General features: G+C 48.4%; 1 protein-coding gene across 1 annotated transcript in view; it reads left to right on the forward strand.

Annotated features, from left to right (window-relative positions):
- Nucleotides 1-1,723: 1,723 nt before the first annotated feature.
- Nucleotides 1,724-12,713, forward strand: part of TNK1 (tyrosine kinase non receptor 1) — a 44,116-nt gene continuing 33,126 nt past the window's right edge. Inside the window, exons 1-2 of the mRNA XM_081167919.1 lie at nt 1,724-1,880; nt 10,726-10,896. Of these exons, the coding sequence (XP_081024045.1) occupies nt 10,734-10,896 (163 nt within the window). The 5' untranslated portion in view covers nt 1,724-1,880; nt 10,726-10,733. The remainder of the gene's footprint in view (nt 1,881-10,725; nt 10,897-12,713) is intronic.

Consider the following 12,713-nt stretch of genomic DNA (forward strand, 5'->3'; position numbering starts at 1 on the left):
GTTCGGAATAGAGGAGTTGCTTTGGAAGACGATCATCAGGCATCCACACAACATGACCAGTCCAACAAAGTTGATGTTGAAGAATCGTTGCTCCAACACTGGTGATCTTTGCTTCTTCCAGTACCCTGATATTAGTTCACCTGTCTTCCCAAGTGATGTGTAAAATTTTTTGAGACTCTGTTGATGGAATCTTTCAAGGAGTTGGAGATGGCGTCTATAAGACCTACATTGGCTCCCAGTACGTTTCTGAGCACAATTCAAAGTGTTGGTGCTGACCTTGAAAGCCCTAAATGGCCTAAAAGGCTAAGTATATTTGAAGGAGCGTCTCCACCCCCATCGTTCTGCCCGGACACTGAGGTCCAGCTCCGAGGGCCTTCTGGCGGTTCCCTCACTGCAAGAAGCCAAGTTACAGGGAACCAGGCATATGGCCTTCTCGGTAGTGGCCCCCGCCCTGTGGAACGCCCTCCCACCAGATGTCAAAGAGAAAAATAACTACCAAACTTTTAGAAGACATCCCTGTTTAGGGAAGCTTTTTATGTTTGATGTGTTACAGTATTTTAATATTTTTTTGGAAGCCGCCCAGAGTGGCTGGGGGAACCCAGCCAGATGGGCGGGGTATAAATAATAAATAATGAATTATTATTAGTATTATTAACCTGAAACTGTTCTTAACCTGAGGTACCACTTTAGCTAATGGGGCCTCCTGCTGCTGCCGCGCGATTTCTGTTCTCATCCTGAAGCAAAGTTCTTAACCTGAGGTACTATTTCTGGGTTATCGGAGTCTCTAACCTGAAGCGTAAGTAACCCGAGGTACCATGTCGGGTGCTGCGTCACACTGTTGGCTCATGTCAAGTTTGAGTCTTGGTTGACCACAAACTCGACATGAGCCAACAGTGTGACACAGCAGCTAAAAAAGCCAATGCAATTCTGGGCTGCATCAATAGGAGTATAGCCTCTAGATCAAGGGAAGTAATAGTGCCACTGTATTCTGCTCTGGTCAGACCTCACCTGGAGTACTGTGTCCAGTTCTGGGCACCACAGTTCAAGAAGGACACTGACAAACTGGAACGTGTCCAGAGGAGGGCAACCAAAATGGTCCAAGGCCTGGAAACGATGCCTTATGAGGAACGGCTAAGGGAGCTGGGCATGTTTAGCCTGGAGAAGAGGAGGTTAAGGGGTGATATGATAGCCATGTTCAAAGATAGAAAAGGATGTCACATAGAGGAGGGAGAAAGGTTGTTTTCTGCTGCTCCAGAGAAGCGGACACGGAGCAATGGATCCAAACTACAAGAAAGAAGATTCCACCTAAACATTAGGAAGAACTTCCTGACAGTAAGAGCTGTTTGACAGTGGAATTTGCTGCCAAGGAGTGTGGTGGAGTCTCCTACTTTGGAGGTCTTTAAGCAGAGGCTTGACAACCATATGTCAGGAGTGCTCTGATGGTGTTTCCTGCTTGGCAGGGGGTTGGACTCGATGGCCCTTGTGGTCTCTTCCAACTCTATGATTCTATGATTCTATACCACTGTACAATAGCTTTGTAAATGAGCATTTTGGTTTCCCTGTGAATGTCCCGGTCCTCAAACACTCTGCGCTTCCGTCGGGAGAAAGGCGCACTCGCAGGCCGTTTTGCTGAGCCTGTAATCTCACCCAGGGCCTGCCCACTCCAGGGCGGAGGCTCCACCTGTTTCTGTCTGCCTCCTGCTTCACACCTGTCCCGCCCCAGGTGAGCTCCCTCCGCCCAAGGGAGGAGTTTCCGACACCCAGGAGACTTGGGACTGCCAGGAGGAGGAGAAGGCAGAAAGAAAGAAAGAACGGACGGACGGAAGAAAGTAAGAAAGATCCGGAGAGGGGAGGAAATCGCCACAGGTTCCTTCATCCAGGTGAGTGCCCAAGGAGCGAGGGATTGTGGGGCAGCAGGTAAGATTGCTCCTTTCCTAATGGGGAAACCTTTGCCCCCTTACCTGTCTGACTCGCTTACGCCCCTCCCTTATCTCCGGTTGGTTCTGTCTATCACCTACTTTTTCTTCTTCCTCTTTTTCTCTTGATCTTTCTCTCCTTCCCCACCCACGCTGCGTTCTGCACATTCATCTCTATCCTCCCACCTGGCTGACCCACTTATATCAGCTTCCTCCTCTGAGCTGGTTTCTTTGACGCCCTTTCCTCCTTATCTCTCTCTCTTATAGAATCCTAGAATTGTAATGTCGAAAGGGACCCTCAGAGGTCATCCATCCCAACCCCACTTCAATGCAGGAATCTCAACACCCAGGAAATCCCCATTCCCGACTTTTTGCTCACCTGAACAGACGGCCGGCTTGCCCCCCGGGGAATAGGAGGAGGATCGTTAATAAGGAAAATTAATGTCTGGGTCTTAATGCAAGAGTTAGACTTCCTGGCATCACTCATGGGTTATTCCTGAGAGCGACACCCCAACTTTGAAGCACCCGGCCGCTGCAGGTTACAAGAGCCCATTTAAGTTGCTATATCATCATCCTCCCAAACCCACACACCCTTGGAGACGAAATTTTCTGGGGCGACGGTTGCTCATGTTCCCATTTCGCAGACGGAGGGAGGGAACTGAGGCAGGCAGGTAGCAGCACGCAGCAGGCAGGCCAGAATCATGTGTCATAAGCGCAGAAGACGAGGCTCCTGGGTCAGCCCAAGGGGGGAGGCCTAGCTAGCCCAGAATCCTGTTATCGCAGCAGCCAAGCAGAGACACGCAAGCAAAACATGAGAGCAACATCAGTGCTCTCCCCAGCATTCAGAGCTTAAAACACAGCCATCATGGCTGGTGGCCGTGGCTAGGCTCATCCTCTTTTAGAGAGCCACGCAAGTTGGCTCAACGGGTCTGTGCGTCTGGCTGTTAAGCAGAAGGTTGGTGGTTCGATCCCGCCCAGGGGACAGGATCCCATCATTGCACGGGGTTAGACTAGATGGACGTTGGGGGTCCCAACTCTGCAATTCGATGGTTCTGTGTTTCTAAGAGGGTGGCTGTCTCTTGAGGCAGCGAGTTCCGCAGTTTAATAATAATAATAATAATAATAATAATAATAATAATAATAATAATTTATTATTTATACCCCGCCCATGTGGGCGGCTTCCAACAGAATATTAAAATACAATAACCTATTAAACATTAAAAGCTTCCCTAAACAGGGCTGCCTTCAGATGTCTTCTAAAAGTCAGATAGTTGTTTATTTCCTTGACATCTGATGGGAGAGCGTTCCACAGGGCGGGCACCACCACCGAGAAGGCCCTCTGCCTGGTTCCCTGTAACCTCTCTTCTCTCAGGGAGGGAACCGCCAGAAGGCCCTCGGAGCTGGACCTCAGTGTCCGGGCAGAACGATGGGGGTGGAGACGCTCCTTCAGGTCTACTGGGCCTTTGAGGCCGTTTAGGGCTTTAAAGGTCAGCACCAACACTTTGAATTGTGCTCGGAAACGTTTAACTCAGAGCAGTGTGGATATAACGACCTTCTTCTGCGCGATCTGGATTTCCCAGCCTTCCTTGGACAAACCTGCTGGGTTCCAGTACGATGAGAGAGGGGGGGAAACCCCCCTGCATGATTCTGGTGACTCTCTGTGACATTCCCTGCAGGATCAGGCCCCTGGCCCACCCAGCCTGTTCTTAACAGATCCTTCAGTTTGAAGCCAGCAATCAGGATCTGTGCACAAGAGCACTTGATTTAATTCACAGGGATCGCTATAGACTCAAATCACATCGCCACACACCTCAAAGAATTCTGGGCAATGTAGTTTTACCCCTCACAGAGTTACAGCGCCCAGCAACCCTTAGCAAACTACATTACCCAGAATTCTTTGAGGGGGAAAACATACGCTTTAAAGTTACAGCCTCATAATTTGTAACCCAGACTCCTGGGAACATTCCGTAGATTCCTGCGTTTCAGGGGGTTGGGCTAAATGACCTTTGGGATCCCTTCTAACTTTACAGTTCTGTGAAGATAATCCTACTGTTTGCCCAGATATTCCTTTGACTAAAGAAAGAGAGAGTTTGGTGCCGGCTCAAACCTTGCCCTGCAAATCATACGCTCCCAGGACTGATGTATGCTTATTCCGTCGATTTGAATTGCATTGCGTTAGCGGGCAGAGCGTCAGACAATAGAAGGAATTAGCGTAACGTTTTGCTAACTGTTTGACGGATCTAATTAACAACGCTTTGGAAGGAAGAAGCCGGCTGTTTGCAAAGGCGGTGGGTGGATAGAAAAGAAAGCGGGAACATTTGCAAAACTCTCCAGACCTGAAATTGCAGAACCGTGGAATTGTAGAGTTGGAAGGGGCACCCAGGGTTCATCTAGACCAACCCGCTGCAACGCAGGAATCGCAGCTGAGGAATCTCTGGCCCTCCAACCTCTGCTCAAAATCTTCCGGTGGAGGAGAGTCCAGTGTCTTTAACCAAAGGCAACCCCCTCACCACCAAATAACACCCCACTGCCTTGCTCAAAAGGGGGAAAAAATCATGCAGTACGTGGCTAAACTATTGCACATGCAAAAAGAAAGATCAGAGTATTTGGGACTTTTTTCGTTTAGGGAGAAAGCAAGTAAGAGGTGGATGTGAGAGTGTGGATAGAGAAAGGTCTCTCCCTTTCTCATAACACGGCAAACCGCAGACACCTAAGGAAGTGAAGGTCTGGACAGATTCAGGACAGATAAACTGCGGAACTCCCTGCCACAGCAGGCAGGGACGGCCGCCAAATTGGATGGCTTTAAACGAGGACTGGAGAAATTCCTGGAGGAGGAGAGGGCTATTTATGGCTACTAGCCAGGATGGCTGTGCCTCCACAGTTGAAGACTGCAATGCTTCTGGGTACCAGTTGCTAGAAACCGCAGGAAGGGAGAGTAGTCTTGAGTTCGAATCCTGCTTGACCCAGCAGCTGGGCTCTTATGTTCTTGTGCTGCTGCAAAATGAATGCGCTCCAATTTTCCTGCATTGCAGCCTTTTTATATACCGTATTTTTTGCCCTATAAGAGTCACTTTTTCCTTCCTAAAAAGTAAGGGGAAATGTGTGTGCGTCTTATGGAGCGAATGCAGGCTGCGCAGCTATCCCAGAAGCCAGAACAGAAAGAGGGATTGCTGCTTTCGCTGCGCAGCGATCCCTCTTGCTGTTCTGGGATTCAGAATATTTATTTTCTTGTTTTCCTCCTCCAAAAACTAAGTCTTATAGAGCGAAAAACTAGGTCTTATAGAGCGTCTTATAGAGCAAAAAATACGGTATATCAGGCATGTCCAACAGGTAGATCGCCGGGTGTTCCTGGTAGATCCTGGTTGATCTCTGGCCGCTCAGTGATCTCTTTACAAAAAAGCAAAAAACGGACAAACTTTGTCCTACTAAAAAAAGCTCCACAACTTTTGGTAGATCACTGCTCGTCTTTTTACGACAGGAATAGGCAAACTCAGCCCTCCAGATGTTTTGGGACTACAACTCCCACGATCCCTAGCTAACAGGACCAGTGGTCAGGGATGATGGGAACAGCTGTCCCAAAACATCTGGAGGGCTGAGTTTGCCTAGGCCTGTTTTTCGACAATGGGTAGATCATTGCCAGTTTTTTTTATACTGTGAGTAGATCACAGTCTATTGGGAGATGGACGTACCTGATATAAATATATCTATACGTTGCCCATCTATCTGGGTTTTTCCAGCCACTCTTGGCAGCTTCCAACACATATAAAAGCATAATAAAATGTCAAACATTAAAAGCTTCCCTAAAGAGGGCTGCCTTCAGATGTCTTCTAAAAGTCAAATAGCTGTTTATTTCCTTGACATCTGAAGGGCGGGCGCCACCACCGAGAAGGCCCTCTGCCTGGTTCACTGTAACCTCACTTCTCACAGGGAGGGAACCGCCAGAAGGCCCTCAGAACTGGACCTCAGTGTCCAGGCAGAATGATGGAGGTGGACTCTCCTTCAGGTCTACTGGGCCTTTGAGGCTGTTTAGGGCTTTAAAAGTCAGTGCCAACACTTTGAATTGTGCTCAGAAACGTACTGGGAGCCAATGCAGATCTCTCAGGACCGGTGTTATGTGGTCCCGGCAGCCGCTCCCAGTCCCCAGTCTGGCTGCCGCATTCTGGATTAATTGCAGTTTCCGAGTCACCTTCAAAGGTAGCCCCACGTAGAGCGCGTTGCAGTAGTCCAAGCGGGAGATAACCAGAGCATGCACCACTCTGGCAAGACAGTCCGCAGGCAGGGAAGGTCTCATCCTGCGTATCAGGTGGAGCTGGCAGACAGCCGCCCTGAACACAGAACTGACCTGTGCCTCCATGGTCAGCGGTGAGTCCAGAATGACTCCCACACTGCAATTTAGGGATCTAAATCGATCATTCGGCCATTAAGTTTCCGAGTCACCTTCAAAGGTAGCCCCACATAGAGCGCATGACAGTAGTCCAAACGAATCGGGACGCCCCCTTTGCCAAGAATGCTTTTGAAACTAGGTAGTGATAGGGGCTGGAAGGGGGCCAGAAACCACCCCTTGGCCAGTTTTGGGCCACTTTTATTACAATAAGGCGGCTAAAATCAGCGAGAGGCAGTGTTGTGTAGTGGTTAGAGCGTGGGACAGGGACCTAGCGGGAGAGCCGGGTTCGAATTCCGACTTGGCCATGCAGCTGACCTCGGCCCTTCGCTGCCTCTCAGCCTAAACTACCTCTCAGGGTTGTTGTTAGGGAGGGGAGAAATCATGTATTCCACCATGGGCTCCTTTGAGATAAAAGTTGTGATTTAAAAATGCAACCAATAAATAAATAAACGATCATGGGATCGGGGTCTGGGCAGCCTGCGGATCTCTGAAGTTTGAGAGAGGTTTTAGCTTTTTATGACTTTTGGGCGGCCGGCTTACTCTGAGTCCGCCGCCGCGCATCTTGTCAATATTTGCTCACGGTTTGGACTTTGACGTTGCGGCACAGGGTGGGGCCGCAGAGGTGCTTCGGACAAGAGCTGGTTTGGACAACAGCGGGAGGGAGGGAGCGGGGGACAAGGAAGATGGTGGGTAGCGGCTCGGAGGAGAGGAAAAGGCTTTGGAAAGAACCCAGGAGTCCTGCGTCCCCAGAAGACTCTCCAACACTTCCCCTCTTTACTTAAAAGCCCATTTTAAAAATAATAATTTTTGCTAGCACTGCTTGGTGCCTTTAAGACCCGGGCGGCAGGTGGAAGTCCAACAGGTGTTGTTCCCCCACCATCACAACCTCAGCACAGAGCTGCAGAAATCCATTGCAGCGGGTTGGAATAGATGACCCCTAGGTTCCCTTCCAGCTCTTTGATCTGTGATCAGAATGCTTCTTTGGCTGAATTTTCCCCTTTGAGGGAACTGGGAAGGGGATAACCCCCACTTTTTTTGGGGGGGCGAGGTTAATTCTGGGGGGCTGATTCCCTGACCCCCTTGTTTATTTATCGCATTTGGATCCTACTTTTCCCCACGACCCGAAGAGCTCAAAGTGGCGTGCGTGCTTCTCCTGCCCTTCAAGCGATATCTACAACGACCCTGTGAGGTAGGTTCTAGGCTGAGAGAGGCCCCCGGGGTACCAGCCAGTGAGCTTTGAGAGGAGTGGGGGAGATTCGCACCCAGGTCTCTCCCAGTCCGACACCCTAACCCATGGGTAGGCAAACTAAGGCCCGGGGGCCGGATCCGGCCCAATCGCCTTCTCAATCTGGCCCACGGACGGTCCGGGAATCGGCGTGTTTTTGTGTGTGTGTGTTTTTAAAAAATATTAGTTTTTTAACATACCATTTCCAACAGTAATTAAACATACTTTTACATCTTAATCAATTTTTTTTTACTTCCATCAGTCCTGTCTGAAAATTTTCCAATCTAATCTCTTAGTATGCATTCCTTACTTTCCCTCTTAGATTTAAAACCCATAACCAATCTTTTTAGCACTTCGGATATTTCTCCTTACAAAACTTACTGTAGTCCTACTAGTGTAATTTGTGGGTTACAATTGCTTTTCAAATAGTTCATATACTTCTTCCAATCGTCTGTGAATCTCTGGTCCTGCAGGTTTCGAATCCTTCCTCTCATTTTGTCCAATTCTGCACAGTCCATTAATTTTGTCTGCCAGTTCTGGGAATCAGTGTGTTTTTACATGAGTAGAATGTGTCCTTTTATTTAAAATGCATCTCTGGGTTATTTGTGGGGCATAGGAATTCGTTCATTTTTTTTTTCTTTTGCAAAATATAGTCTGGCCCCCCACAAGGTCTGAGGGACAGTGGACCGGCCCCCTGCTCTTCTGCTGCCCCCCCACCGCCTGAGCCCATTGCTAGGGACCCCTGGCTCTAATAATAATAATAATAATAATAATAATAATAATAATAATAAATTATTTATACCCTGCCCATCTGGCTGGGTTTCCCCAGCCACTCTGGGCAGCTTCCAACAAAACACTAAAATACAATAACCTATTAAACGTTAAAAGCTTCCCTAAACAGGGCTGCCTTCAGATGTCTTCTAAAAGTTTGGTAGTTATTTTTCTCTTTGACATCTGGTGGGAGGGAGTTCCACAGGGCAGGTGTCACCACCGAGAAGGCCCTCTGCCTGGTTCCCTGTAACTTGGCTTCTCGCAATGAGGGAAACGCCAGAAGGCCCTCGGAGCTGGACCTCAGTGTCCAGGCAGAACGATGGGGGTGGAGACGCTCCTTCAGGTATACAGGATCAAGGCTGTTTAGGGCTTTCAAGGAAACGTACTGGGAGCCAATGCAGATCTCTCAGGACCGGTGTTATGTGGTCTCGGCGGCCGCTCCCAGTCACCAGTCTGGCTGCCACATTCTGGATTAGTTGTAGTTTCCGGGTCACCTTCAAAGGTAGCCCCACACAGAGCGCATTGCAGTAGTCGAAGCGGGACATAACCAGAGCATGCGCCACTCTGGCGAGACAGTCTGTGGGCAGGGAGGGTCTCATCCTGCGTACCAGATGGAGCTGGTAGACAGCTGCCCTGGACACAGATTTGACCTGCACCTCCATTGACAGCTGTGAGTCCAAAATGACTCCCAGGCTGCGCACTTGGTCCTTCGGGGGCGCAGTTGCCCCATTCAGGACCAGGGAGTCCCTCACACCCGACCGCCCCCTGTCCCCCCAAAACAGTATTTCTGTCTTGTCAGGATTCAACCTCAGTCTGTTAGCCGCCATCCATAGGACCCAACTCCCTTGCCCCATTGCTTATTTTGGGGTGTCTGAACCCTCTGACACCTCGCTTTCTTCTGACTCTGTCTCGCCTGCAGATGAGCAAGGCTTTTCTGCCATTCCCGGCTGATCTGGAAACACCCAAATTAGAAAAAGGAAAGGGAACCCCCCCCAGGGCGAATCGAGCTTCCCAGGTTCACTCCTCGGCTGCGAGGAACCCAGGAGTCCGGGTGTCTCCCCCCCCCCAGCCTGGGAGGCCGACCCCTCCTGTCTCGCCGGCTGAAATCCTCCCCCAGCAGAAACAGGTTTGGCCAGGTTGAACCGCTCTTGGCGGTTCAGATTCTCTTCCTTCTCTTCACACACACGCAGGTAAAGAGGTCAGGCAGCCATCACACAGGTGCAGCTGGGCTTAGGGGCCCTGGGTCACCGGGTCAGAGGGACCAGTTTTCGGGAACGCAGCCGGGCGGCAAGGGGAAATTCGGCAGGGAGGCGTCGCTTAGCGCAGGCCTAGGCAAACTCAGCCCTCCAGATGTTTTGGGACTACTGTTCCCATCATCCCTGACCACTGGTCCTGTTAGCTAGGGATCATGGGAGTTGTAGTCCCAAAACATCTGGAGGGCTGAGTCTGCCTATGCCTGGCTTAGCGCTTGCTTCTACACCTGTTGAATTTCTGGCTGCCATTCACCCATGGTCTTAGGGCAGGCTTCCTCAAACTCAGCCCTCCAGATGTTTTGAGACTACAATTCCCATCATCCTTGACCACTGGTCCTGTTAGCTAGGGATCATGGGAGTTGTAGTCCCAAAACATCTGGAGGGCCGAGTTTGCCTGTGCGTTGTTCATGAGAATAAGGATTTTATTTTCTGGGATTCGTCAGATGCAATTCCTGTGTTTCCAGGGGGCTGGATTCGAACAATGACTCTCTCAGGGTCCCTTCCAACTCTGTAATTATATGATTTCCGCCCCAAAAGAATGAAGGTGGATATCGGCTGCGAGTTTGAATGGCGGCAGTCGGAATTTGCTTTCGATGCAGCTGACCTGAATCTTTAATCCATTCTGCCTAGGGAGGAGGAGTTAACCCAGTGACTCTTTACAGATCAATCAGCTGGATTTAGGCCACAGGCTGAGAGCAAACTCGCTACAGGAAATGATGACTCGAGTGAGTGAGTCAAGCTACGCTCAATAGGAGGAGGCCCAAATGGATTTTTAAAAACCCAAGGTGACTGGCCAAGGAAAAAAGACCCTGTGATGAAGGCAAATTCCATGCCAGGGATCATTAGGAAAATAATTGAAAATATCGCAAGGGGTGCCTGGACTTAAAATACTGTCTTACCTTTCTGGTTGCCTCACACCAACCAGTCGATACAAGAACAACTGTCTAGAAATTAGCACCTGTGTTTTGCTTTTCCTCTTCCCTCCGTGTCCCTTTTTCCTTGTGTGCCGTGTCTCTTTTCAGACTGTCTTGTTTTGATTGCACGTAAGCAGCTCTGAGAGCCCTTTTTTGGGCACGAATCCTCTAAATAACCAAACAGTGGGGTACTTTTGCCCATCTTTAATTTTTTTAAAAAATTTTTGGCTAACCACCGGGTCCTATTTAAAAAACCCACCAGGTGCTGTCATGGCGCCAGACGATGGCACCGACTGGCTACTCCAGTTGCTGTCCGAAATCCAGCTGGAGCAGTTTTACGGCAAAATCCGCAACGAGCTCCACGTCACCCGTCCGGGACATTTCGATTACGTCAAGCCCGCGGATCTGGAACGCATTGGCATGGGGCGCCCAGGTAGTTCCTGTGTGATGGTGTAACAGGGTTTATTTTTGGGAGGGGGCGTTTTGCTGAGGCTGCTTGGGGTGGTGATGTCACCGGGTGAAGTCCGTGGTGATGTCATGGTGGTAGCGCTTGGAGACGGAGGTTAATTGGGAGATGGGAATGAAGGCATTCTGAACACCTCAGGCAGTTCATGGGTGGGCAAACTAAGGCCCGGGGGCCGGATCCAGCTCAATTGCCTTCTCAATCCAGCCCACAGACAGTCCGGGAATCAGCATGTTTTTACATGAGTAGAATGTGTGCTTTTATTTCAAATGCATCTCTGGGTTATTTGTGGGGCATAGGAATTCGTTCATTATTTTCACCCCTTCAAAATATAGTCCGGCCCCCCACAAGGTCTGAGGGACAGTGGACCGGCCCCCTGCTGAAAAGGTTTGCTGACCTCTGGCTCGGAGTGTCTATGGTAGTGGTGCTCAAAGGGTGTGGCAGGAGAGGATGGGAGGCATAACAGGAAAATCCAATGTGTGTGTGTGTGTGTGTGTGTATAGCACCTTAGAGACCAATTAAGTTTGTTCTTGATATACGCTTTTGTGTGCATGGTATCTGAAGAAGTGTGCATACACATGAAAGCTTACACCAAGAACAAACTTAGTTGGTCTCTAAGGTGCTACTAGGGATGCGGGTGGCGCTGTGGGTTAATCCACAGAGCTTAGGGCTTGCCGATCAGAAGGTCGGCAGTTCGAATCCTCGCAATGACGGGGTGAGCTCCCGTTGCTCAGTCCCTGCTTCTTCCAACCTAGCAGTTCGAAAGCACGTCAAAGTGCAAGTAGATAAATAGGTACCACTCCAGCGGGAAGGGAAACGGCGTTTCCGTGCGCTGCTCTGGTTCGCCAGAAGCGGCTTAGTCCTGCTGGCCACATGACCCGGAAGCTGTACGCCGGCTCCCTTGGCCAATAAAGCGTGATGAGCGCCACAACCCCAGAGTTGGTTACGACTGGACCTAATGGTCAGGGGTCCCTTTACCTTTTTAAGGTACTACTGGACAATTTTTATATATATATTTCGACAGCGTCAGACCAACACGGCTACCTACCTGAATCTAGCAAAATCCAGTGACAACCAAAGAAACATTTAAGCATTTCAGTGTTGTGCAGCATAGAATAGCATTGATTATTATTTATAAAATGCAGTTCTTCACTTTCCAATGGAACCAGGCAGGGTGGATAAAAATCAATGTTTTTTTTAAATAATAAAAAAATAAGATTTTTAAAAATTTAAATCGGATTTTGAAAATATTTTGGAGGAAAAATCTTTCTAAAGATAATTTTCTATTTAAGTTACATTATAGTCCAAAGGCTATTCATCAGGAAATAAAGATTTGTTTTAAGTTTTTCATGTGTGCTAAAACTCAGTCTAAATTTTTTTTAAAAAAAATTGTTTAACCACATCAGTTAACAAACATGGATACATATGCTATAATATTATTGTTTTAGTTAAATAAGTTGTTTAAATTGTTATTAAGGAAATGGTTGTTTTTCTCCTTCCAGTAAAGTACAGCAGAAAAGTTGTCCAAATATAAACAATAATTTCATCATTACCTGTCTTTGCATTTCTAACAGTATAGCCAAATCAGTTATTTTTGATATAACCGTAAAAACTACTCTGAAAGTTTATTATTCCAAAAAACGAAACCTTCCTCTGGTTGTAAATATTAAGATGATGCCAGCAAGGTTGAACCTTTGTGTAAAATAAAATGATTTAAATCACGTCTTAGTGACAAGTGATTTAAATTGATTTGATTAAAATCAAATTTACCCTAGCATCAGTTAGGT

This window comes from Podarcis bocagei (assembly GCF_964188305.1).
Source record: "Podarcis bocagei genome assembly, chromosome: 13".
Taxonomy (NCBI): domain Eukaryota; kingdom Metazoa; phylum Chordata; class Lepidosauria; order Squamata; family Lacertidae; genus Podarcis; species Podarcis bocagei.